Source organism: Watersipora subatra, chromosome 7 (genome assembly GCF_963576615.1).
Source record: "Watersipora subatra chromosome 7, tzWatSuba1.1, whole genome shotgun sequence".
Lineage (NCBI taxonomy): Eukaryota > Metazoa > Bryozoa > Gymnolaemata > Cheilostomatida > Watersiporidae > Watersipora > Watersipora subatra.
In genome coordinates, this window is record NC_088714.1 from 36,613,732 (window position 1) to 36,641,434 (window position 27,703).

Genomic DNA, 27,703 nt, shown 5'->3' on the forward strand with positions numbered 1-27,703 from the left:
AAAACCTATTACAGTAAATGCTCCTATAACGTATACCTCCTATAACCTAGATTCCAGACAACGTAAAAATTTATGTGAAGTTTTTGCTTCCTACTATGTAAAAAATTCCATATAACATAAAGTGTCAAGTCAGGCAAGTTTTAAAATTTGATTTGAATGTTAGTTTATTTCCCCAAACTGGCGGGAAAAAATGCCATGCGTTTAGCGTTATATCCTTTATATATAACTTTCTCGACATTTTATCTCCTCGTAATATATCGTTAAATGTGTCGACAGAAAGGTGAATAGGATAGCTGCGCAATTGTTCATACATACAAAGGCGATCGATTGGTGCCGGTGTTACAGTGTCGGTCTACCAGTCTTAATGTCACGAGTTGAAGTATCGTCGAAAATTATCCTTATCCTACCTTTGACCCTTGGATAGTGATTGACGACGAACAGGTAGAACTTTATAATAAAAATATTTTGTTGTCTTACCTTATTTTAGGCGAAGGCGTAGAAAAACACACTTTACTTTGCAGAATATACCGCTGTTTAGAAAAATAAACAAATCGTTTTAAATGAAAGTCGAAAATGTGCAGCCTCTATCAACTTGTTGTAAAATTGCCACATTCATGGTCTATAAAATCAGCGAGACTGATCAAAAAAAGGAAAAGAGCGTTGATGCAAACCAATAATCCTGCAATTAACGATACAGCTTACTAATTAACAGAGTTAAGTAAAGTTTTTCCTTTTTGCATGGCCAAAATAGTGAGTTTGGAAAGATCTTGGAACGGATTGGGTGATTCAAATTTATTTCACGATTCTTATAACGTAAACCTTCCTGGAATGGATTATTTACTTTATTGGGGTCTACTGTAAACTGAAAATGTAGCCAAGCTACTAGAGGCTTTGACTAAGATTCTCTGCATGGAGATTTGCCCAGGTTTTTACTCATAACCAATTCTGCAGTTTTACTCTTTGTATAGCTGCCTCTTTACCTCCCTTCATATAGCTGCCTCTTTACCTCCCTTCGTATAGCTGCCTCTTTACCTTCCTTCGTATAGCTGCCTCTATACCTCCTTTCGTTTAGCTGCCTCTTTACCTCTTTTTGTATAGCTGCCTCTTTACCTTCTTTCGTTTAGCTGCCTCCTTACCTCTCTTTGTATAGCTGCCTTTATACCTCCTTTCGTATAGCTGCCTCTTTACCTCCCTTCGTAAAGCTGCCTCTTTACCTCCTTTTGTATAGCTGCCTCTTTACCTCCCTTCGTATAGCTGCCTCTATACCTCCTTTCGTATAGCTGCCTCTTTACCTCCCTTCGTATAGCTGCCTCTTTATCTCCCTTCGTATAGCTGCCTTTTTATCTCCCTTTGTATAGCTGCCTCTTTACCTCCTTTTGTATAGCTGCCTCTTTACCTCCCTTTGTATAGCTGCCTCTTTACCTCCCTTTGTATAGCTGCCTCTTTACCTCCCTTTGTATAGCTGCCTCTTTACCTCCTTTTGTATAGCTGCCTCTTTACCTCCCTTTGTATAGCTGCCTCTTTACCTCCCTTTGTATAGCTGCCTCTTTACCTCCCTTTGTATAGCTGCCTCTTTACCTCCCTTTGTATAGCTGCCTCTTTACCTCCTTTTTTTTACCTGATATTTTTTCCTAAAACTTTTTTCTTTTTGCCTCATTGCCTTTTGAGATTTTTTGGCATCTTGTACTGAAAAATACTAGCAGACGAGAGATTTTGATACGCTTTCAAAGAAAATTCAAAAAGTTTATCTAGCATACAGATTGTGTTACTCAGCAACGCTACGGGATAAGAATCTTTAGTTCTATCCCATTACTTTTGCAATGTTAAAACTAAAAACGTTATGACTGTGTAGCTGTTAAATGATTTATTACCCGTCATAGGTTATACGATACTTACAAAATCTATAATCTTTCTTGAACATGAATTCTCTATCTCATTAATTAGAAAACTATGAGACCTGCATGTATCCTTGTAAGGGTGTAGGCTCCCTTTGCTCAACAAACATTTCCCTCTGAAGATGGCAAAGCTCTATTGAAATGTGATTCCTTTTTAATTCATTGACAGCATTTTGGCATACCTTCCTTAAGAGTATTGTTTGAGTCACCTATGTCTTCTTTACTTTGCAGCTGCCAACTATAACAGAAGAACTTGATCTATCTGGAAATTCAATTGAAAGCTTGGAAAATGGAGCTTTTAACACACTTGTTGAGCTGACAGAGTTGAACCTGTCGAACAATCTCATATCAACTATAGCCATCGATACCTTTCAAAATCTCAATGGCTTGAGGACACTCAACCTTTCCCGCAACAAGCTGCAAGGTAAGGGATAGATTCCTAAGCTAGAGAATACTTGTAAATGACTAAAAAAAAGGAAGCAATGGTTTAGTGATGTCTGTTTACAAAGGTGTGCACTTCTCCAGTATTTTAAGTGAGTAATGCACTTGGGGTAAATGGGAGGGGAAGGGGAGACCTATTACAGGCCTGTGGCGAGTTTACTGTGAATCTAGTGAGAACTAACTTCTTTAAATCTAATTGGGGCTTCTTGTTGCCTTCTGTACAATAGACCTCAGGTAGGTCTGCTTAAAACCTATTTACTGTAATACAAGATATGCTACAAGCTATCACAGCTATAACAGCTAGTCGATGTACTAATCAGCAACATCTCATAAGTTTCCACTCACTAATAAAACTTAAGACCCACTAATAAAACTTAAAATGCCTCGTGTGAAAAGCAGGGGTACTGCTATTGCACATCTCATGTGTTGTCGGTTAGAACAGCTGAGTTTGCTCTCTGGCATTATAACGTAATAGTTATAGCTGATGATCTGATGTAGAGCTACTGTGGACTTGTGTAGTTATAGCTGATGATCTGATGTAGAGCTACTGTGGACTTGTGTAGTTATAGCTGATGATCTGATGTAGAGCTACTGTGGACTTGTGTAGTTATAGCTGATGATCTGATTTAGAGCTACTGTGGACTTGTGTAGTTATAGCTGATGATCTGATTTAGAGCTACTGTGGCTTGTATAGTTATAGCTGATGATCTGATGTAGAGCTACTGTGGACTTGTGTAGTTATAGCTGATGATCTGATTTAGAGCTACTGTGGACTTGTGTAGTTATAGCTGATGATCTGATGTAGAGCTACTGTGGGCTTGTGTAGTTATAGCTAATGATCTGATGTAGAGCTACTGTGGACTTGTGTAGTTATAGCTGATGATATGATGTAGAGCTACTGTGGGCTTGTGTAGTTATAGCTAATGATCTGATGTAGAGCTACTGTGGGCTTGTGTAGTTATAGCTAATGATCTGATGTAGAGCTACTGTGGACTTATGTAGTTATAGCTGATGATCTGATGTAGAGCTACTGTGGGCTTGTGTAGTTATAGCTAATGATCTGATGTAGAGCTACTGTGGACTTGTGTAGTTATAGCTGATGATCTGATGCAGAGCTACTGTGGGCTTGTGTAGTTATAGCTAATGATCTGATGTAGAGCTACTGTGGACTTGTGTAGTTATAGCTGATGATATGATGTAGAGCTACTGTGGACATGTTTCAGACCTATGAATGACTTACTTCAAGTATAGTGTATGTTGACTATGTATTGTGAAGTACTGTGTATAGTGAAGTAACTATTTCAAACTCATGATGAGCTTGACTGCATCGTACAGTACCTAGGCAACAGGCTATCAACTTAAGGCTAGTTCACACTATATCGCGTATTTGGGCATTGATGCCACAATGCCTCGGTGATCGTCGATGATAAAATGTTCACACTATCACAAACCAATCTGCCTTTGCATCAGCAAAATACTCCGTGACGTAGTGTGCTAATTTTTGTTTCTAATTTTTCAGAAAGAAACCTTTTTGTTTTTGCTCGAATCAAATACTAGTCCCGCAGCAGTTGCTATAAACAAAAATATATAAATCGCGATAACCGCGACCGCGAATTACTATCCTCGAAATGGTTGACATTGTACAAGCTGTCGTCGGTGTTCAACGAAATATCGAGAAAATTTGACAGCTACAAACTTTCCCGATGTATCAGCATTGCTTCGTCGATGCTATCGGTCCCCGGTACACATAGTCAATGATGAACGACAAAAGGGAGACAATATAGCATGAAACAGGCTTTAGAAAACTAGACAGTGGATGAATCAAGTCTTGAGGCTTTTAGAAAGCTAATGACAGTTATCCTAATTGAAATAATAATAGCTTCTCTTATTATTATGCTACCATTCACAGTAATGGATAAGCAGAGGGTGGAGTCTGACTACTTTAATGACAAAAAGATATTAATTTGTCTGAAAAAACTCCCAAGTAAAAAGCATTCCCAGTATTGCAACCATCAGTCCTGCCTTGTCTAAACCTTTTGGACTGCCTTGGTTAGCAGCAACAAGGGAGCTGCTTATTGGAAAAATATAAATGCTTTGTAAAACTTATATATTGATGCTCCAGTTAATGGTTATCGCCTCATCACGTGATTATAATACAAATCGATGTGATGTATTACATGTAGCTTTTTCAAATAGATTTTGAAGTCCTTTTGATAGCTTTGTAAATCTTTACTATAATAATAACCATGTACCATCTCTCCAAATGCACACTTGATTGTTTAGGAAAATATTGCATCATAGAGGATTCAACATCGTGATCATCATTTTAGTAGATTAACACATAGGCCACTCTGCCAATCATAGGTCACTCTGCCAATCATAGGCTACTCATAGGCTACTCTGCCAATCATAGGCCACTCTGCCAATCATAGGCCAATCATAGGCCACTCTGCCAATCATTTGCCTTCAATGTGTTAGAATTGTGCTTATACCTATTCTCTGTACTTTATCAACATACCTGACAATCCCTCATTGGTTTTCTAGGCTCCCATAGTACTAGTATGTATATAAAATATGTAAGTCAACTATATAATGAGTTTTACAAACAACGCTAATTTTATTTGTCTATCATGTATTTTGTAACATGCAGTTATTAAACTGGTTTTTATCACAACGCATTTTTGGCTCCGCAAAAGGTTGTAGGTAAAAAGTTCTAATAAAATCTTTTGGAAGTCTTGAATCATTCATTGTTGAGGTCATAGGGTCATCTTATTTGCTTAGAACGAGATTAAATTCACATTTCTTGCTTATTCATGACACCTGCATCTTTCGGTTTTGGATTTCAACCTGAGCCATATTTTTAGCTGACAACTTCCGAGACCATGAACTATTACGAGGTTGCCGGCGAATCACGGAGCTAGATATCAGCTTTAACAAACTTGCAAAAATACCGGACAGCGGATTAAAAGTGCTTACCAAGTTGGAGAGGCTTTTCCTGTCAAATAATAAACTAAGGAGCCCAGTGTTTGGACCTGGCTTTCAGTCCCTGGAAGTAAGCTTTATTTTACAGGTTATAAAAGACTATATGTGTTGATACAAACACTGTACATGTTGATACAAAGACTATACATGTTGATACAAAAACTTTACGTGTTGATACAAAGACTATACATGTTGATACAAAGACTATACATGTTGATACCAAGACTATAACTGTTGATACAAAGACTATACATGTTAATACAAAGACTATACATGTGTGATACAAAGACTATAACATGTTGATACAAAAATTATACGTGTTGATACAAAGACTATACATGTTGATAACAAGACTATACCTGTTGATACAAAGACTATACATGTTAATACAAAGACTATACATGTGTGATACAAAGATTATACCTGTTGGTACAAAAACTATACACGTTGATACAAAGACTATACATGTTGATACAAAAACTATACATGTTGATACAAAAACTATACGTGTTGATACCAAGATTATACATGTTGATACAAAAACTATACATGTTGATACAAAGACTATACATGTTGATACAAAGACTATACATGTTGATACAAAGACTATACATGTTGATACAAAGACTATACATGTTGATACCAAGACTATGCCTGTTGATACAAAGACTAGACATGTTAATACAAAGACTACATGCTGATACAAAGACTATACAAGTTGATACAAAGACTATACATGTTGATACAAAGACTATACATGTTGATACAAAGACTACGTGTTGATACAAAGACTATACATGTTGATACAAGTACTATACATGTGTGATATAGACCATACATTTGTGATACAAAGGATATATATATAATATATTAATGTATAATATGAATGAGTTTATTAACTTACTGAAGATATAACTCTTCATAATTTTGTTGTTAAGTATGAAAATTTTGAGTCATATTACTTAAAATAACTTCAACTACAAAAACCAAAAAATGCAAAAAAGTTGTCCACAAAGTTTAGGATAAATAGACCCAAAAAGGAGTCCCTGACACTGTACATTAATAAGCAAATCCTAACAGGTTAACCAACTTGAACAATGACCTCGGCAGCTTGCTATTTTATGTCGATCAGGGATTTATTAACTTTGGTTACAGGTGATTGTCTCTGCTTGCATAAAAATATGTCTACAACTATGTTTTCAAAGGAATAACAACTCCGCAGATGACTTCTATAAAAGCATAAAAATTCACTGTAATTGTAACATATTATCCTGTCCCAGAATTTTGTCTCTCAGCCATACCAGCCATTGATACTTTTCTCTTCACAAGTGACATTAGAATATGCACATTTAAGAAACCTGCTATTATTTGTGGTAAAAAGTACGGTTTTGAAACCCTAAAAACTACAAAGAATTAGTTTTGGTCAGATCTCTGCGGCTAGCTTGAATGCTTCAGGTAATGCCGATGCAACATCCAGGTTCTTTCCCACAGGTGCTGGAGCTAGTGGATCTTGGTCATAACAGTTTTGATGAGATTCCTGCCATAGCTTTCAACGTTCTTGGGGACAAAGTACAGACAATAAACCTAGCGAGCTGCAGCATTCGTACTGTACAAGCAGGTGAGCTGACACGCTTTACAGAATTCTTCTTGTATATGAAGAACAAGAAGACATGTAGACACGTTACTTCAGGTGCCCATGAAATAACATGGACACCTGAAGGCATCTTCCACCAGGTGTCCACCGATCCGGTTTTAGTCTACCTTAACTCGGCTTTGTGGTCGTAAAATTTTTAATGGTGTCTTCATTATTCGACTTTAAATATTTCAATTCAAGTAAATAATATCACTAACACTAATGTCACCATGCAACACGCAATATACACATCTAATGTCACCATGCAACTCGCAATATACACATCTAATGTAACCATGCAACACGCAATATACACATCTAATGTCACCATGCAACACGCAATATACACATTTAATGTCACCATGCAACACGCAATATACACATCTAATGTCACCATGCAACACGCAATATACACATCTAATGTCACCATGCAACACGCAATATACACATTTAATGTCACCATGCAACACGCAATATACACATCTAATGTCACCATGCAACACGCAATATACACATCTAATGTCACCATGGAACACGCAATATACACATCTAATGTCACCATGCAACACGCAATATACACATCTAATGTCATGCTTGCATTATCAGATACAATGACATCCTAGACCCAAACCTAAAATATGCAAGCGTAAACACAATTATAAGAAAAAGATATAAAACTAGGAATGCTTAAAGCCTAGCTGTAAATCTATTAACTGCTCCTAAAGAGAACTGTCTAGGCCAGTAAATCTATTAACTGCTCCTAAAGAGAACTGTCCAGGCCAATAAATAGTAAGTTGGTCGGTGTTTGTTCAATGATGAAATGCTAGATAGTTTAATATTTTAATTACCCTGCAAGGATGTTCTTTGGTTGACTCTTGGACAGGCTCGTAAAACAGCAAAGTTTATGTTAAACAAGACTCCTTCGGTTGCAACCGCACACACTAGTATAAATCACTTTATTTTCAACATGCTTATTAAATCTATCTTGGTTCAGTCCTCTCCACCTCCCTTAATCTGCTTTATAAAGAAATACTCATCAAGAGTCCAGTGATAAGAAAGCTAATATTGTCATTCTAAGTATATGTCGCAACTAAAAATAATTTATTGTTAATAGTAGGCAGCATAAACAAATTGTTAAATTGATAGTCATTGGCTTGACCAAAATAAGCAATTGTCACTTGAGTAACTCGAAATGTCAGGTGATCTGAGACTTGATTTTGTTTTTGAACGTTCAGTGATTGGCTGACTGCTGGGCTGTTAGTTTTCCCCGCAAAAAATTCACTGTTCCCATGAGGCTCATGACTTGAATCATGCAGATTTGGAGTTGTTCAAATAATTGCTAAAAATTGTGCGAATAATTCCTGAATTGTGCGAATAATTGCTGCATGATAACACAACTTGCGTTATCATGCGAATTTAGTGTTTCTATGGACCTTCGCATGATGCGAATAAAATCCGGCGCCTTGTAAAAAGGTAAGGAATTGTACGCTTATAAGTTAATAATTAGTGACACATTTAGCAAATCATTTAGCGACTCAAACATATGAAACTCGATCGAGAAAGTACAACGGAAGTATTGAAAATGTTTAAAATTGAATAGCACCTGTGGTATTTTAATGCATATCATTCGCAAGTGCTGTTTCCATTATTCACAAGCGTAATGGATTCGATGAAGTTTTGTGAATCACAAAATTCGCTTAGCATAGATTGTGGATTTACGCCGTTTCCATGATGCAGTTAACCTGCGAATTGGCTCAAACTTGCAAATGACAGCGCGTCATGGAAACATAATGATAGTATAGCTATCACTTCATAAAGAGTGTGTGATTAAATCTGAAAGCAGAACATTTATTACCAGGTTGTTATTACTAGTTTTCTAAGATGTTTTGGTAACCAGTGCCGCCTGTGCTTCAAAGTGCCTTCAAAGCGCGCCTCAACCAGACAAAATGTCTGTAATGAAAGATTGCTGTGTCTCATGAGTACGGTGATGTAGTAGCTTTTGCTATTAGTTGCCATGAGACGCGACAATTGATAGATAGTGTTGGGTAGTATACATCAAAAAAACTTATGGTTGTATACTTATGTGTATACAATGTATAAAAAATACAATACATCACTAGCAGGCTTTACTTCTGTTTAAGTAATTAGTTTACAAGAGAGATGTTGCTGTACCTTATCTATAAACTGCTAATCATATTCCAAAGCTTGTTGAAATAAAAGCTAGTTGGCGCCAGGAAATGCTTTATGGGCAATGGAATGCAAAGGCAGTGTAATCAGGATTTGGATCAATTAATCAATTGTCTCTGCAAGACATTTACATTGAGACATTTACATTAGTAAAATTGACTTATTTTTACATGTTTGTCAAGGTCAACATTCGTTTGAATATTCTTAAATAATAATTAACAGCAAAACAGAAATAACTAACAAATGAGCCAACTCGACTTAGCAATTAAAAGCGTTTTTTAATGAACCGAGGGTCCATAAAATAAAATATATTTATCTAAAATCTACTAACATATGTTGCTACAAATAAAAAATGTGTCTTGTTTTTTTGGCAACTAGCAGGAGTAATTAAACCATAACCTTTATTTCAAACTTTGTTCTATAGCTATTTCCAGTTGTGAGTATTGCCATATTCGAGGTACTGTACTTTATATACATATACAGTACATATGTATATACATATACAGTACATATGTACTGTATACACATCTACTAGAATACTAGATGGTAAGACTGCATGATACGTCGCAGCATCGTTATCTAGAAAAGCCTTTAAAACTATCTAAATAGAAACTAGAGAAATATAAATGTCGAAGCTAATTTCTATGTCAATGAGTGTCTACAGCTGAAGCTAATTAGGAATAAGAGATCTGCATATCAATTAGCTTGGATGCTGTGTCTCTACTTGTGAATATTCTTACTCAAAGGTATCGAAGGTATGGAAGGTATCGCTCACTATATGTGCAGGTTCTGAAAGGCTTCGATTAGGAGCGCATGTATATTTAACAGGAGCGTTTGAAAGGCTAGAGAGGCTTGCTCACTTTGATATGAGCAACAACCCAGGAATAAGTCAGAGGGACCTGAATGAAACTATAAAAACCATCTGCACTTCCATGTTTCTCTCTTCTGTCAGGCTTTCTAACGTCAACATTTCAGACCTCAGATATGTCCTGACACCTCTGCTTGATACCGGTCAGTTGAATTATTTGCCGAGTATTTATTTTTTTGTGAATTTGAAATTTTACAGGCATTTGTTGGTACATTACCAAAGTTTTAGTTTATTTGGCAAACGGTGTTCAGCTATCCCGGTATGCAGCTATCACAGGGTTCAGCTATCACGGTATGCAGCTATCACAGTGTTAAGCTATGACAGTGTTCAGCTATCACAGTTTTCTGCAACAAATCCTTTTTGTTATCCAGAAAAATGAGGTAACTAGAATGGACTAATCACATGTAATCATGCAGTTTTATCGCTCTCGGTGAACGCGTTGAGTAAATAAGGCTGTATTTTATAATTACTAACAGTTTAAAAATGCCATTACACTCTTTTAAATATGGAGTTTATTATGAGAAAGTCAGATTAGAAAAACACAAAATAATGTTTTTGATGTCATGAAAAAGATTCTAGTGCATAGAATCTATAACAGTAAGTGATAAACGATCGAATATGGTTTTCGTAAGCTTAATTTCTTAACATTTTCGACTTTAATTTCGAATTTTAAAACAGCTACTTAAAGAGCCAACCTCATAGTACAACCATTTCATGAACATTTAATTCACTTTTGAAAGAAAAGTAGCTTAATTACAAGCATTTGGCGCAAGTGTCTGGTTATGGTTTGCTTTACTATTGCATAACATGTTTTGCAGTCATATTGACTGAATAATAGACAGTAGGACTGGTATATTTCAGATGACATGCGATACTTGGATCTGAGTCATAATGAACTTCGCAGGCTGAATGCATCAGATTTGCGACCAGCAACAAAACTACGAGAGATAAATTTGAGCCACAATAAATTGACAGCGCTGCCAAGTCTTGGTCTGCATCTCTTAGAGAGAATTGACTTGTCAAATAATAGAATCTCAGATATCAGCAACACTCCGTTTGATGGTAGGCAGCAGCATTAGTTTAAACTCTGGCTAGACTGACTGGTATTCAGTGTTGATGTGTCACCTACATGACCACATGACCACATTCTGTCCAGAATGTTGCTGCTTGTTAGGGCGCTAGGTTTATGCCTCTATGTTTTACTGGCTAGTACTGTTATTGATAAAACCTTTTTGTTTCAAAAAATTGACCAAATCAATAAGTCAGGCATATGTAAACTCTTTTGATCACTAAACGAGGAAGAGTTGTTGAGAATAGCTCTGGGCAAGTTATCAAAAACATCAGAATGCACTATCAACTTGAGTAGCGAGTCAGCATCAGCACCGTGCTGCCTTAAAATATCAGTATGTTTAGCCACTGCTATAGACTTGAGCATGTTTACAGATTGAAGATGGTGGGTTAAAGATGGCCTATCTTCTTGGCACTACTTCCTGCTCTTTTAATCTAATAGGTAAAACCTGTCTGCCAGTATTGTTCATGATTTTTTATGCTTACCTGGATGATTGCGCTGAATCAGCAGGTCGTGCTGCATGAGTGTTTGGAGATTTTAGCATATTGTCTTAGTTCTTTTAGCTCTGTACTTATGAGATGCAACATGATGAGTCATCTCAAGTCTCATGTCATCTCATGACTCATCATTTGCATCTTTAGAATTCTATCTAGTTTTAAATCAAATTAAGTAAAAACTACAAGCATTACCTTAGGTCAGTGTTCGGCAACCCGAGGCTCGGGAGCAGCATTCAGCTCTTTCATCCCCTCGCTGCAGCTCCCTCTGAATTTGGGTTTTCTTTCACCATATGCCAAGTAATTAATAAAAATATAGAAGTTTTATCACTAGATTTTGCAATATAATTTTAAAATTTACAATTATGTTGATAAATCAAACATTGTCGCTTGTTAGGCGTCATTATTTATGTTATACTAGCTGTGCTACCCGGCGTTGCCCAGTTATTAAAAATCAGCTTATAAACAATAAGTTGCAATGAGAGTTGCCTCCCATTTGTTATTAGCCTGGCACATTGCCAATGGATAATTTGAGTAAGCTTACTAATAAGAGCTATCAGCTTTTCGTGACGCTAAGCAATTACCCTACGTCGTGACCTAAAGCGGTAGAGTATTTGCTCTCATATAGCGACATATATCGCGTCGTGAATTTATCAAGCTCGGGAAGCTAACTTGGAAAGGCATCAGACTGGCGGAGAGGTTCCAAAATCAAATGTTCTGCGATACGGATTCTTTAATCCGCGATTGCAATAGCTATAGCTGGACATATACCATGACCAACTTTGAGAAATATATATGTACTAGCTATGCTTTCCGGCGTTGCCCAGGTATTACAAATCGGCTTATAAACAAGGAGAAATAATGAGCGTTGTCTGACACTTGCTATTAGCCTGGCACATTGTCAATGGAAAATTTGAGCATGCTTACTAATGAGAGCTACTCGTCTCCGTGATGTTGCGCAATCACCCTGCGTAGTACGCAAAGCCGTTGGTATTTGCTCTCATATAGTGACATATATCGGCTAGTGTATGATATCAACCTCTGCCACCTAATTGGTGCGATGTCGGACTGGTGAAAGCAAAAGTCCGAGATCAAATCTTCTTTGGTATGAATTCTTTATTCCAAGATTCTAATACAGTGAAACCTCGATTCTCAAACGCTTTGGTTCTCGACCAATTTGGTTTTTGGTCAAAAAAAATTGAGATTTGTTCGTCTCTGGTCTCAAACATAAAATCAGTTCTCGACCAGACTGGAGCATGCGCATTAGAATTAAACATTCGGAACAACTCCTGAAACAGCATGGAAACATTCATTAACAAGGGAGAAGCAAGTTACGCTTCATAAATTCTTTACAAAAAGGAAGGAACCATCTGGGACGACGTCCCTCTACCAAAGAGATTTGCTAGAGACAACACCTTCAGTCGAGTTACCCTAAAATGTTTTGGAGGAAGATTCTCCTCCAAAGATGTGAAGCAAACGTGACAATACCGCTTATATTTTATTTTTCACTTGATTTTTGAAGTAATTTATTTGTTGTATTTTTTGCTGTTTTGTTATCAATTTCTGAATTTTCGGTATTGTATCTTAACGTAGAATGTTTTCAGTGTTTTAAGAGCAAAACATTGGCAATGTTTACTTTTTGTTTTCTGTCTTCATCATCATAGATAGAAAATCTTTTATTAAAAATAAACACGATCCATATCTACCCGTGTTTATTTATAGTATGTAGTATACAGTACAGTTTACGGTGTAAAATGTTAAAAAAATACTTTACTACCGCAATTGTTATCTCGGCTTGGAATGGATAAAAATTCACATACATTAATTCTAATGGAAATAATTGTTTCGGATCTCGAACAACTTGGTTTTTGAACCACCTTCTGGAACGGATTATGTTCGAGAACAGAGGCTCCATTGTAATAGCTATAGCTGGACATACCAAAAACAGATGACAGACGACAAACTTTGAGAAATATATATAGAGACTAGCTGAGCTACCCGGTGTTGCCCAGGTATTAAAAATTAGCTCATAAACAATGAGAGGTGATGAGAGTTGCCTGCCACTTCCTATTAGCTTGGCGCATTGCCAGTAGATATTATGAGTAAGCTTACTAATAAGAGGTACTGCTACGCCATCACTGCTCACACCATCCCAAAACGGTAGCCTATTTGGTACCATATAAGGACATTTATCGCCTATAACCAAGTCATCAAGCTTGTGTGGTCTAATTAGTAAGGGGTTGAACTGGTGAACCGGAGGGTTTAAGAACAAATCTTCTGCGATATGTACTTTTTATAACAAAATTTTAATAGCTATAGCTAGAACAACACAACAATATTGAAAAGACATACAGATAGATTAATATTATTATTACTAGTACCTTATCACATGATCGTCACGTGGCTTTATCATAAAAGTACCGAAAAACATACTACCAGATTTGCGTGAAGGATCAGATCGCTACGAGATACCTTCTGATATCATATCAAGAAACTGTGTTAAACAATTAGAAATCATGTAAGGCTGGTCAGCACTTAGCTATATCCTCAACAACATTACTGACAAACAGCAACACTAATGCAAGTACTACACCTTATAACAATTTATGTGCCAATAAAACTACCAAAATGATTTTATTGTTTAATGCAAAAGTGTAATTTTGTTTTCTCAACAGTTAAATTATTATACAAGCCACAAACTTTCGTTTTATGGTGTAAACATGGTATAAAAGAATTAAAAGCTAAACAAAAACGTTACATGTAATATTTATTTTGTTTTTAACTTTAAAATATTGTGGCTCCCACTGCGTTCTTTCCTGCAGAAAACGGGTCCAAATAGCTCTTCGAATATTAAAGGTTGCCGACCCCTGCCTTAGACTAAGGTTTACAATGAACCCAAAACATTCTTCAAAATTTGTTTTGTCGCAAACCATCAATTCAGTCATGATTGTAAAAGCAATAAATGGAACTTTGCAATGGTGAAACAGAAAATAGCCAGAGCGGCCGTTTATCTTCCGAATTCAATGGCCAATTTCATGAAATTTAATGTTATGAGTGAGATAGGATCATTTCAAAACCATTTGCAACTGGTTGCCATGTGGTCATTACTTAGGAGGGGAGGCGAGAAAGGGGGAGCAACATCACAAAAGAGATTGAATGGCAGTTCTTATTCTTGGATGCAGTTGAAAAAATGCTACCCGCACTTTTGTGACAGTAAAAAAATGCCAGTGTTTGAGCCAGTCTAGCTTAAAATGCAATAGCGTTAGCGGCCAGCAAATCTCCAGCTGTTTTCTAAAACTGAAATATTTTACTATTCTTAAGTAGTATGGAAATAGTAATTACTAGCATTGAGTGCTCAAGTGGAATTTAATGATTGCAGGTTCCAGCGACTTGCAGGAAGTGAATCTAAGCCACAATAATTTAGATGAGTTTCCATCCAACTTGTTCTCGGCCAACACAAAGCTAAAAAAGCTTGACCTGTCATACAATGTCATCCGAAATGTGCCCCCTATAGAGGAGATGGAGGTAGGCTCACCAGACTACGAAACAAAAACATATGACTGCCTTTTTGTTCATCAGTATGATTGAGATCTCCCTTGTGTAGAAGGTATTGAACTAAGTCAGCTCCCTTGCGTAGAAGGTATTGAACTAGTCAGCTCCCTTGCGTAGAAGATATTGAACTAAGTCAGCTCCCTTGCGTAGAAGGTATTGAACTAGTCAGCTCCCTTGCGTAGAAGGTTTTGAACTAGTCAGCTCCCTTGTGTAGAAGGTATTGAACTAAGTCAGCTTCCTTGCGTAGAAAGTATTGAACTAAGTCAGCTCCCTTGCGTAGAAGGTATTGAACTAAGTCAGCTCCCTTGCGTAGAAGTTTTTGAACTAGGTCAGCTCCCTTGCATAGAAGGTATTGAACTAGTCAGCTCCCTTGCGTAGAAGGTATTGAACTAAGTCAGCTCCCTTGCGTAGAAGGTTTTGAACTAGTCAGCTCTCTTGTGTAGAAGGTATTGAACTAGTCAGCTCCTTTGTGTAGAAGGTATTGAACTAGTCAGCTCCCTTGCGTAGAAGGTATTGAGCTAAGTCAGCTCCCTTGCGTAGAAGTTTTTGAACTAGGTCAGCTCCCTTGCATAGAAGGTATTGAACTAGTCAGTTCCTTTGTGTAGAAGGTTATAAACTAGTCAGCTCCCTTGCGTAGGAGGTATTGAGCTAAGTCAGCTCCTTTGCATAGAAGGTTTTGAACTAGTCAGCTCTCTTGTGTAGAAGGTATTGAACTAGTCAGCTCCCTTGCGTAGAAGGTTTTGAACTAGTCAGCTCTCTTGTGTAGAAGGTATTGAACTAGTCAGCTCCTTTGTGTAGAAGGTATTGAACTAGTCAGCTCCCTTGCGTAGAAGGTATTGAGCTAAGTCAGCTCCCTTGCGTAGAAGGTTTTGAACTAGTCAGCTCTCTTGTGTAGAAGGTATTGAACTAGTCAGCTCCCTTGTGTAGAAGGTATTGAACTAAGTCAGCTCCCTTGCGTAGAAGGTATTGAACTAGTCAGCTCCCTTGTGTAGAAGGTATTGAACTAGTCAGCTCCCTTGCGTAGAAGGTATTGAACTAGTCAGCTCCCTTGCGTAGAAGGTATTGAACTAAGTCAGCTCCCTTGCGTAGAAGGTTTTGAACTAGTCAGCTTCCTTGCGTAGAAGGTATTGAACTAGTCAGCTCCCTTGCGTAGAAGGTATTGAACTAAGTCAGCTCCCTTGCATAGAAGGTATTGAACTAAGTCAGCTCCCTTGCGTAGAAGATATTGAACTAAGTCAGCTCCCTTGCGTAGAAGGTATTGAACTAAGTCAGCTTCCTTGCGTAGAAGGTATTGAACTAGTCAGCTCCCTTGCGTAGAAGGTATTGAACTAGTCAGCTCCCTTGCGTAGAAGGTATTGAACTAAGTCAGCTTCCTTGCGTAGAAGGTATTGAACTAAGTCAGCTCCCTTGCGTAGAAGGTATTGAACTAGTCAGCTCCCTTGCGTAGAAGGTATTGAACTAAGTCAGCTCCCTTGCGTAGAAGATATTGAACTAAGTCAGCTCCTTTGCATAGAAGGTATTGAACTAAGTCAGCTCCCTTGTGTAGAAGGTATTGAACTAAGTCAGCTCCCTTGCGTAGAAGGTATTGAACTAGTCAGCTCCTTTGCGTAGAAGGTATTGAACTAAGTCAGCTCCCTTGCGTAGAAGGTATTGAACTAGTCAGCTCCTTTGCGTAGAAGGTTTTGAACTAGTCAGCTCCCTTGTGTAGAAGGTATTGAACTAAGTCAGCTTCCTTGCGTAGAAGGTATTGAACTAAGTCAGCTCCCTTGCGTAGAAGGTATTGAACTAAGTCAGCTCCCTTGCGTAGAAGGTATTGAACTAGTCAGCTCCCTTGCGTAGAAGGTATTGAACTAGTCAGCTCCCTTGCGTAGAAGGTATTGAACTAGTCAGCTCCCTTGCGTAGAAGGTATTGAACTAAGTCAGCTCCCTTGCGTAGAAGGTATTGAACTAGTCAGCTCCCTTGCGTAGAAGGTATTGAACTAGTCAGCTCCCTTGCGTAGAAGGTATTGAACTAGTCAGCTCCTTGCATAGAAGATATTGAACTAGTCAGCTCCCTTGCGTAGAAGGTATTGAACTAGTCAGCTCCCTTGCGTAGAAGGTATTGAACTAGTCAGCTCCTTGCATAGAAGATATTGAACTAGTCAGCTCCCTTGCGTAGAAGGTATTGAACTAGTCAGCTCCCTTGCGTAGAAGGTATTGAACTAGTCAGCTCCCTTGCGTAGAAGGTATTGAACTAGTCAGCTCCCTTGCGTAGAAGGTATTGAACTAGTCAGCTCCTTTGCGTAGAAGGTATTGAACTAAGTCAGCTCCCTTGCGTAGAAGGTATTGAACTTGTCAGCTCCCTTGCGTAGAAGGTATTGAACTAGTCAGCTCCCTTGCGTAGAAGGTATTGAACTTGTCAGCTCCTTTGCATAGAAGGTATTGAACTAAGTCAGCTCCCTTGTGTAGAAGGTATTGAACTAAGTCAGCTCCCTTGCGTAGAAGGTATTGAACTAGTCAGCTCCTTTGCGTAGAAGGTATTGAACTAAGTCAGCTCTCTTGCGTAGAAGTTTTTGAACTAGGTCAGCTCCCTTGTGTAGAAGGTATTGAACTAGTCAGCTCCCTTGCGTAGAAGGTATTGAACTAAGTCAGCTCCCTTGTGTAGAAGGTATTGAACTAGTCAGCTTCCTTGCATAGAAGATATTGAACTAGTCAGCTCCCTTGCGTAGAAGGTATTGAGCTAAGTCAGCTCCCTTGCGTAGAAGGTATTGAACTAAGTCAGCTCTCTTGCGTAGAAGGTATTGAACTAAGTCAGCTTCCTTGCATAGAAGGTATTGAACTAAGTCAGCTCCCTTGCGTAGAAGGTATTGAACTAAGTCAGCTCTCTTGCGTAGAAAGTATTGAACTAGTCAGCTCTCTTGCGTAGAAGGTATTGAACTAAGTCAGCTCTCTTGTGTAGAAGGTATTGAACTTGTCAGCTCCTTTGCATAGAAGATATTGAACTAGTCAGCTTCCTTGCGTAGAAGGTATTGAACTAAGTCAGCTCCCTTGCGTAGAAGGTATTGAGCTAAGTCAGCTCCTTTGCATAGAAGGTTTTGAACTAGTCAGCTTCCTTGCGTAGAAGGTATTGAACTAAGTCAGCTCCCTTGCGTAGAAGGTATTGAGCTAAGTCAGCTCCTTTGCATAGAAGGTTTTGAACTAGTCAGCTCTCTTGTGTAGAAGGTATTGAACTAGTCAGCTCCCTTGTGTAGAAGGTATTGAACTAGTCAGCTCCCTTGCGTAGAAGGTATTGAACTTGTCAGCTCCCTTGCGTAGAAGGTATTGAACTGGTCAGCTCTCTTGCGTAGAAGTTTTTGAACTAGGTCAGCTCCCTTGCATAGAAGGTATTGAACTAGTCAGTTCCTTTGTGTAGAAGGTTATAAACTAGTCAGCTCCCTTGCGTAGGAGGTATTGAGCTAAGTCAGCTCCTTTGCATAGAAGGTTTTGAACTAGTCAGCTCTCTTGTGTAGAAGGTATTGAACTAGTCAGCTCCCTTGCGTAGAAGGTTTTGAACTAGTCAGCTCTCTTGTGTAGAAGGTATTGAACTAGTCAGCTCCTTTGTGTAGAAGGTATTGAACTAGTCAGCTCCCTTGCGTAGAAGGTATTGAGCTAAGTCAGCTCCCTTGCGTAGAAGGTTTTGAACTAGTCAGCTCTCTTGTGTAGAAGGTATTGAACTAGTCAGCTCCCTTGTGTAGAAGGTATTGAACTAAGTCAGCTCCCTTGCGTAGAAGGTATTGAACTAGTCAGCTCCCTTGTGTAGAAGGTATTGAACTAGTCAGCTCCCTTGCGTAGAAGGTATTGAACTAGTCAGCTCCCTTGCGTAGAAGGTATTGAACTAAGTCAGCTCCCTTGCGTAGAAGGTTTTGAACTAGTCAGCTTCCTTGCGTAGAAGGTATTGAACTAGTCAGCTCCCTTGCGTAGAAGGTATTGAACTAAGTCAGCTCCCTTGCATAGAAGGTATTGAACTAAGTCAGCTCCCTTGTGTAGAAGGTATTGAACTAGTCAGCTCCCTTGCGTAGAAGGTATTGAACTTGTCAGCTCCCTTGCGTAGAAGGTATTGAACTGGTCAGCTCTCTTGCGTAGAAGTTTTTGAACTAGGTCAGCTCCCTTGCATAGAAGGTATTGAACTAGTCAGCTCCCTTGCGTAGAAGGTATTGAACTAAGTCAGCTCCCTTGCGTAGAAGGTTTTGAACTAGTCAGCTCTCTTGTGTAGAAGGTATTGAACTAGTCAGCTCCTTTGTGTAGAAGGTATTGAACTAGTCAGCTCCCTTGCGTAGAAGGTATTGAGCTAAGTCAGCTCCCTTGCGTAGAAGGTTTTGAACTAGTCAGCTCTCTTGTGTAGAAGGTATTGAACTAGTCAGCTCCCTTGTGTAGAAGGTATTGAACTAAGTCAGCTCCCTTGCGTAGAAGGTATTGAACTAGTCAGCTCCCTTGTGTAGAAGGTATTGAACTAGTCAGCTCCCTTGCGTAGAAGGTATTGAACTTGTCAGCTCCCTTGCGTAGAAGGTATTGAACTGGTCAGCTCTCTTGCGTAGAAGTTTTTGAACTAGGTCAGCTCCCTTGCATAGAAGGTATTGAACTAGTCAGTTCCTTTGTGTAGAAGGTTATAAACTAGTCAGCTCCCTTGCGTAGGAGGTATTGAGCTACGTCAGCTCCTTTGCATAGAAGGTTTTGAACTAGTCAGCTCTCTTGTGTAGAAGGTATTGAACTAGTCAGCTCCCTTGCGTAGAAGGTATTGAACTAGTCAGCTCCCTTGCGTAGAAGGTTTTGAACTAGTCAGCTCTCTTGTGTAGAAGGTATTGAACTAGTCAGCTCCTTTGTGTAGAAGGTATTGAACTAGTCAGCTCCCTTGCGTAGAAGGTATTGAGCTAAGTCAGCTCCCTTGCGTAGAAGGTTTTGAACTAGTCAGCTCTCTTGTGTAGAAGGTATTGAACTAGTCAGCTCCCTTGCGTAGAAGGTATTGAACTAGTCAGCTCCCTTGCGTAGAAGGTATTGAACTAGGTCAGCTCCCTTGCGTAGAAGGTATTGAACTTGTCAGCTCCTTTGCATAGAAGGTATTAAACTAGTCAGCTCCCTTGCGTAGAAGGTATTGAACTTGTCAGCTCCTTTGCATAGAAGATATTGAACTAGTCAGCTTCCTTGCGTAGAAGGTATTGAACTAAGTCAGCTCCCTTGCGTAGAAGGTATTGAGCTAAGTCAGCTCCTTTGCATAGAAGGTTTTGAACTAGTCAGCTCCCTTGCGTAGAAGGTATTGAACTAGTCAGCTCCTTTGCATAGAAGGTTATAAACTAGTCAGCTCTCTTGCGTAGAAGGTATTGAACTAAGTCAGCTCTCTTGTGTAGAAGGTATTGAACTTGTCAGCTCCTTTGCATAGAAGATATTGAACTAGTCAGCTTCCTTGCGTAGAAGGTATTGAACTAAGTCAGCTCCTTTGCGTAGAAGGTATTGAACTAGTCAGCTCCCTTGCGTAGAAGGTATTGAACTAGTCAGCTTCCTTGCGTAGAAGGTATTGAACTAGTCAGCTCCTTTGCATAGAAGGTTTTGAACTAGTCAGCTCTCTTGTGTAGAAGGTATTGAACTAGTCAGCTCCCTTGTGTAGAAGGTATTGAACTAGTCAGCTCCCTTGCGTAGAAGGTATTGAACTTGTCAGCTCCTTTGCATAGAAGGTATTAAACTAGTCAGCTCCCTTGCGTAGAAGGTATTGAACTTGTCAGCTCCCTTGCGTAGAAGGTATTGAACTGGTCAGCTCCTTTGCATAGAAGATATTGAACTAGTCAGCTTCCTTGCGTAGAAGGTATTGAACTAAGTCAGCTCTCTTGTGTAGAAGGTATTGAACTTGTCAGTTCCTTTGTGTAGAAGGTTATAAACTAGTCAGCTCCCTTGCGTAGAAGTTTTTGAACTAGGTCAGCTCCCTTGCATAGAAGGTATTGAACTAGTCAGTTCCTTTGTGTAGAAGGTTATAAACTAGTCAGCTCCCTTGCGTAGAAGGTATTGAACTAAGTCAGCTCCCTTGCGTAGAAGGTATAGAACTAAGTCAGCTCTCTTGTGTAGAAGGTATTGAACTAGTCGAATATAAAAACAAGTCATGTATTTACTTTTAAACAGCATTTCATGTTGCAAAACATATTTGCAAGCATAAAATATATACATGTATGTTATGCGTGTATCCGGTACGGTAGGATTGAGGATTTTTTCATGCGAAAAGAAACACTCTAACCCACCTTTGTTAGTTTAGTATCCATCTGGTATAACATTCATGTATTACATGCTTATCCAGATACATCTCTGACCCTTTCCAGTATCAAAAAATTAGCCAAACCAAGCCTTCATTTGGCTGTTGCGCTTAAATGGTTTTTACAATGATAAATAAATTGTTTAGCATAATATACAGTACATAGCACAAAGCCAATCTTGTTTTCTCTACTACTGTTTTCTAAGGCAAATGCTGGTAACCCGCAATTACGTTTTAAATTTTCTGAGATTATACAAAAGGAAAAACATGTTAATGCAAAATCTTTTGTGAGATCATCTAATTAATAATCAGGTTAATGGTAACCATAAAAAAATAGTTTTTAGAGAAAGAAGTTTTTGTTTTTTGATTTACACTGGGCAGTCATTGCGCCTTCAGACAATTTTAGCCAAATATACCCCTAGGACACTTATGTATTCGCGGCATCTAACTTTCGCATTTTCGCGGCAACATACTCTCGCGAAAATTTCTTGAGCGAAACTAAACTATCATAACGAAGGAGCGAAAACGCGAAATTAAATCGCTTTGTTTATTGATATTCACAATAAAATCGTCATATTAGAAATGCAGGCAAGTTTCGTGTGTGGTTGGCTCATTGGGTAATTTTTGCTAAACTCATTATAGCTAATACACCGACTGAGCAGCATGGCAAAACAAATTAAGGTAATAAGTTTTTTTGGAAAAGCCTAGGCAAATTAGGAAGATGATGATATTAGTTTAGTCATTGAATTTGTAACTGATGAGGATGACAGTCTAATAGGGAAAGTCATAAAATTGAATAATAATTATTGTGGTGATGAATTTTATTACCAACCAAAAGCAATAACAACCTGGAGCCATGGCCACTGCGTGCTATAAATACTTGAATTCTAATATCGGTACCACATAGGTCACTGCGGCAGGGACCTTGATGTCATTGATAGTCCAGAAAACAAATGGCAGCAAGTGATCAAATTGCATTATTGATATCGCCTACACATTTCTACCTGTGGTTCACAAATAAAAACTACCGTACTTTTCGGACTATTAGACGCTACTTTTTTCTGATGATTTGAGCTATGCGGCTTATATAAGGGTGCGGCTAATCTGTGGCTTTTTCTTTAACCGCTAGGGCGCACTAACGGGAATCTCCAATTAGTGGCTTCTAGCGGTGAAAGAAAATACAAAACAATGCCTCACAGTACTGTCCCGTTAGGCGCTAAGTTAAAAAGCGTCGGATAATACGAAACGGTGCCGTTCTCCACTGTTCCGTTTTAAACAGGAAAGTTGCTGCCACGTTAAAAATCATAGTCCTTAGTTCTGCGGCCTATTCAAAGGTGCGGCTTATGTATTGTCTTATTATCGTTTATTGGAAAATAAAGCAGATGCAGCTTATATAGAGGTGCGTTTTATAGTCTGAAAAGTACTGTAGTCCCAAGTTGAAAAATATTTCGTACCAGTGAACTGGACCTGAGGAATCTAATGATGTTTGTTCCACTGCATTTATTTTCACATCACTATATTTTCGCACTCATCAGAGCTGCGAAATTAAGTTGCAGCGAAATTTTACTCTGTATGCTACTCACGAAACTAAATACTAGCGAAATATAAGTGTCCTAGGGTATATTTATCATTATTGGTTTCAATAAACATTGACGCTGCAGCTGTCGGCAATCACGTTATATTATACTATATTTGGTAGTTGTCTTCTCATAAACTTTTTTATCGAAGAAGCGTGTCACTACTTTTACTATTGTATAAATTTTCATTTCTCACTATCAGTCATACTAATTTGTTTTTAGGAGATGGAGGAACTTCATCTTCAAGGAAATAGAATAACTGAGCCCAGTTATTTCTTCATGATGCTCAACTTAAAGACTTTAGATCTTGGCTCGAACCTGATCACCACCTTCAACAAAGACATAATTTCCTTTTCGCTGAAACTTACAACCCTTAACCTCACTCGGAACAGACTAAACTATATTGAAAGGTTTGTCCCACGACCAAACAAGAGCGAAGCAATTGATTGGGAGATTTATGATAAATGTACATGTGCACACAACTCCCAAAAAATTATCCATTAACGGCCTTCACCAAACCCTTGCAACGAAATCCTATCAACAAATTTTACTATTTTTCAGTAAAGTCGTTTAAGTGTAATAATGATACAAAACGCATATAAACCTATTTAAATATGTTACCTAGCCTTTGAAAGGTTACCGCAAATTCCTAAAACTAACCCATCTAATCAGATTATACACAAATAGACAGATTAATTTGGACGAAAATCGCCACAAAACGCTGGAAAAGCTTGGTTTAATAAAAGTTAAGACCGTAAATTGAAACCCCGAGCGACAGAGAATAGAACGATAAAGTCTTGCGCATTTCACGAAAAAATAACGTGCACTTTTCACTAGTCTATAGCATTGTCGAATTGCCGAAGGTTACGGCAATTAACATAGGAGTACAGAAATCATTTCATTTTTGCCGATTTCAATTTTTACATTTTTATTTGCCGACCCATTTGAGTACTTTCGGATTCTAATTGATGTCCAACGCAGTGTAAGTAAAGCAAATGACGATGATATTTTTTAACAGTTCTTATGAGATTATTACAATAATTAATTATAAGTTTGGATGACTACAGAACAATGACTACGTAGTACAGATTTTCTAAAAATCTAACGCAGTGTAAGTAAAGGGAATGACGATGATATTTTTTCTAACGGTTCTAATGAGATTATTACAATAATTAATTATAAGTTTGGATGACTACAGAACAATGACTACGTAGTACAGATTTTCTAAAAATCTATATAAATATCACAACTTCACGATATTGTTAGCTATGACGTTTTGAAATGTAAACAAAATTGTGCATTGGTTTTATATTATTACTATATTAATAATATTGGTTATTCTAATAATATCAGTGCATTTTACTTCTAATATTGGCCAATATTGCATTTCTCTTTTTGCAGGAGGAGAGATATAAACATATAATCTTTTCCTTTCATTATTGTTATTTGTTGTATATAATAACACCCACACCCAGTCCATTACAGCTACCGTTGCAGTTATCCTATTTGACTGCTAATATTGCATTTCTCAACCATCAGTACCCTTTTTTTCCAATATCACTTTGGTCATGGGCTGTATGACAGTGGAATTTCTAGTATTGTTTTGTACTAAAATTATAAGACCATGTCAGGAAAAACCCTTATCGTCGATGCTTGTCGTCGATGCTTCTTGTTAATCAGATAATTTTATCATTAAGATTAACTACTTCTAGGTCCTTAGCAAAATGTCAGGATTTATTAGTCTAAGTTGAATTAAATTAGTTATCGTAAGTCTCAGCATTCACCACTCAATAAATCAATACATTTAACTGCTTTTTTAGAGGCATTTGCTGAATCTATTGTAATCTGGTATACAATTGAAGACCTCAATGGAAGAACAATCAATGTCACATTTTCTCACAATACTAGATTTATCTTCTCTTAAATAGTTCTGGCCACAAAGTTTAGTCTCTGTGACAAACTCTCAGCAAAAATGATCAAGGTCCAGAGATATTCCTGCTTAAAATAAACTAACTCTTTGCAAAAATGATCAATGTCCAAGGGCTACACAGCAACAACGATCATTTTCCAGTCATGTGATTACTTTCAGTCAATAGCAACGCTTACTTGTTTGGGAATTTCCAACTTATAACGATCGCTTTTTCTTTCAGGGATTCGAACTATTTAGGGCTATTATGGCTTTCATAAGTCCCTCTCAAGTTAGAAAACAGAGAGTTACTTATGCTGATTATGTCAGATTTTTTTTATAAAATTACCCTAAAACAATGGAGCAATTTCAAATTTGTGTTTGAGAATTTTCAACCTGAAAACGAACATTTTGTGAGTAAGTTTTTGTAAGTGCCGCTCGTGTTAGAAAACAGATAATTAGGTAAGTTGATGACATTATTACTAATTCAAATTCAGATTTTCATGATTACACAGACAATTCAAGTAGCAGCGCTGACTTTAATGGTGGTGAAATTAATATTTGTGTAAGAATAAAGAACATTGTTGAGTATCGCTTTAGCTTCGTGGCGATCGTAGCTTCACATTGCTTTAACAATGCACAAAGTGTAGATACAATGAATTTTTGTTATAGCACTATTTGTTAACAAGTGTGCAAAAATAAAATATGTAACAAAAATGTTCTAGATAGATGCTCAAATTGAAAAAAATTCTATACATATTATGAAGCAAAATCTGCAATTTTCGGCGAAATGGCTGGCAGTAGGACGATAGGTCAATTTGTACATGGATGGCAGTAAAAGGGTTAATAACTTGATACAATAAACAGAGGCAGTGGGAGTGAAAGAAAATATCCCAAGAGTACCAATAAGCAAAAAAGAAGTGTGCGCAAAAGCGTGTAGTGTAATGCAAAACAAAATATTGCAGTTTTTCTAGGACACAGTAAAAAAGTTTTTGTTGTAATATTGTGACCTGTTCATTTTTGTTTGGTTGAAATTTGGATGGCAGATATCCCATATTTTACTGCTATATAGCGCTTAAAATTAGAATATTATAACATTGTAACATTATCACCTAATAAAACAATGCGTAGAGAGTTGTCAATGATTTCCAAAGTAAATCGATCAATGTCCGTGTAGTGGTTTTAACTTAGGTCATGTTGTGCCACACTAAATTATGTCTACCACTTCTTTGTTGATCACATTCCCAGGTAACATCCTTATTAACCGATAGCTAAAAGGTTTCTATGATATAAGTTGTAATTCTTTCCAAAAAAAGTTTGTAAACTTTAAAATGGCTTCATCTCAATTTTGAACAATTGTGACATTAATCGTTCTTCCGTTGAGGTCTTCAATTAATAAAATATCTTACAGATTTACATTGTAGCCTCCACCTCTACATAATCATGAACTTTTGTAAGACATCTGAGTGTAACCTTGTAAGCCACTGGGCAATTCCACTTCGCGTCACTTGCTACACAATGCCATTGTCAGCTCCACAGTTGACCGTGGACATGCATAAAACTCTCACCGAATGAACCCAGACCATATATTAGAGGCTTGTCTTCTTTTTGCAGAGATTCATTTAAAGAGTGGTGTCCTCCAATTCTGGATCTGTCACATAACCAGATAGAGCAACTAGATGGTTGGGGGCTTGCTCTTGTGAAGGAGTTGTACCTCCAAGGGAACCGCATTGAGCAGATCAAGTAAATACATCAATTACTAATTTGGATTGTTAATGTCATGACTCAAAATATGTAATTATTTAAAAAGAAAGAAAAATAATTTTTGGTAATAACTGCCTGTTTATGAATAAAATGAATATTGGGTTGCTTTGAGTGATTAATAGTTTTGGTTAGGTTATTAAAATAAGGTTATTTTATACTTTAAACTAGAACTAGCCAAATTTACACATACACTTGGCCTTTTACTTGCAAATCCTATGAGGCTAATAGTATCAGGTTTGAGTACAAAATCAAAGTTTTTTGCAGGAAATTCACAAAAATGTACAAGTAGACCAGCAGATTAAATATATGTTCGACCCAAGTCATTTGAAAATGCAACATTTTATGGGCCTTATGTAAAGAGTCAGAAGTTGAGATGCAAGACTCATGCCGCAATAATTCCTAGATATGTTGTTTGAGATGAATGCAGCTCTCTTTTTATCCGTTACTAGCCTTTTGGAATGACCAACAACATTTTAACCTTGTTAGAGCTGAGGACATAGAAAGTCTAGTCTTCCTGGAGGTACTTGACCTGAGCACCAACCAGATCAGCTCTCTTCCGGTCTCCTTGCTGATAGAACTCGATGATTTGGCTGTACTAAATATTGCTAACAACAACCTTGCTGCATTCTTCCAAGGTAACCTTTCATATTTCAACCTTTCATATCATTATTTACTCTTCTCATTTGATTTTTTTCAAAAAACGATGTTCTTTTAATGCTAATACTTTTCTTAGCTGTCCTAACTTTTAGTTAATTCCTTTGCTAAAAACAAACAAACAATACTTGGTAGCCTATAAACCATACTTGGTAGCCTACAAACCATACTTAGTAGCCTACAAACCATACTTGGTAGCCTACAAACCATACTTGTAGCCTACAAACCATACTTGGTAGCCTATAAACCATACTTGGTAGCCTACAAACCATACTTGGTAGCCTACAAACCATACTTGGTAGCCTACAAACCATACTTGGTAGCCTACAAACCATACTTGGTAGCTTACAAACCATACTTGGTAGCCTACAAACCATACTTGGTAGCCTATAAACCATACTTGGTAGCCTACAAACCATACTTGGTAGCCT

The 27,703-nt window shown here is 37.7% G+C and overlaps 1 protein-coding gene across 3 annotated transcripts in view; it reads left to right on the forward strand.

Moving 5' to 3' along the window:
• Nucleotides 1-27,703, forward strand: part of LOC137399624 (insulin-like growth factor-binding protein complex acid labile subunit) — a 52,852-nt gene that overhangs the window by 19,623 nt on the left and 5,526 nt on the right. For all 3 annotated transcript variants that reach the window (XM_068085806.1, XM_068085805.1, XM_068085807.1), the window contains 9 exons: nt 2,127-2,319; nt 5,201-5,388; nt 6,810-6,936; nt 9,967-10,149; nt 10,868-11,068; nt 14,949-15,094; nt 23,171-23,358; nt 26,469-26,597; nt 27,105-27,253. In XM_068085806.1, coding sequence (XP_067941907.1) covers nt 2,127-2,319; nt 5,201-5,388; nt 6,810-6,936; nt 9,967-10,149; nt 10,868-11,068; nt 14,949-15,094; nt 23,171-23,358; nt 26,469-26,597; nt 27,105-27,253 — 1,504 coding nt within the window. The remainder of the gene's footprint in view (nt 1-2,126; nt 2,320-5,200; nt 5,389-6,809; nt 6,937-9,966; nt 10,150-10,867; nt 11,069-14,948; nt 15,095-23,170; nt 23,359-26,468; nt 26,598-27,104; nt 27,254-27,703) is intronic.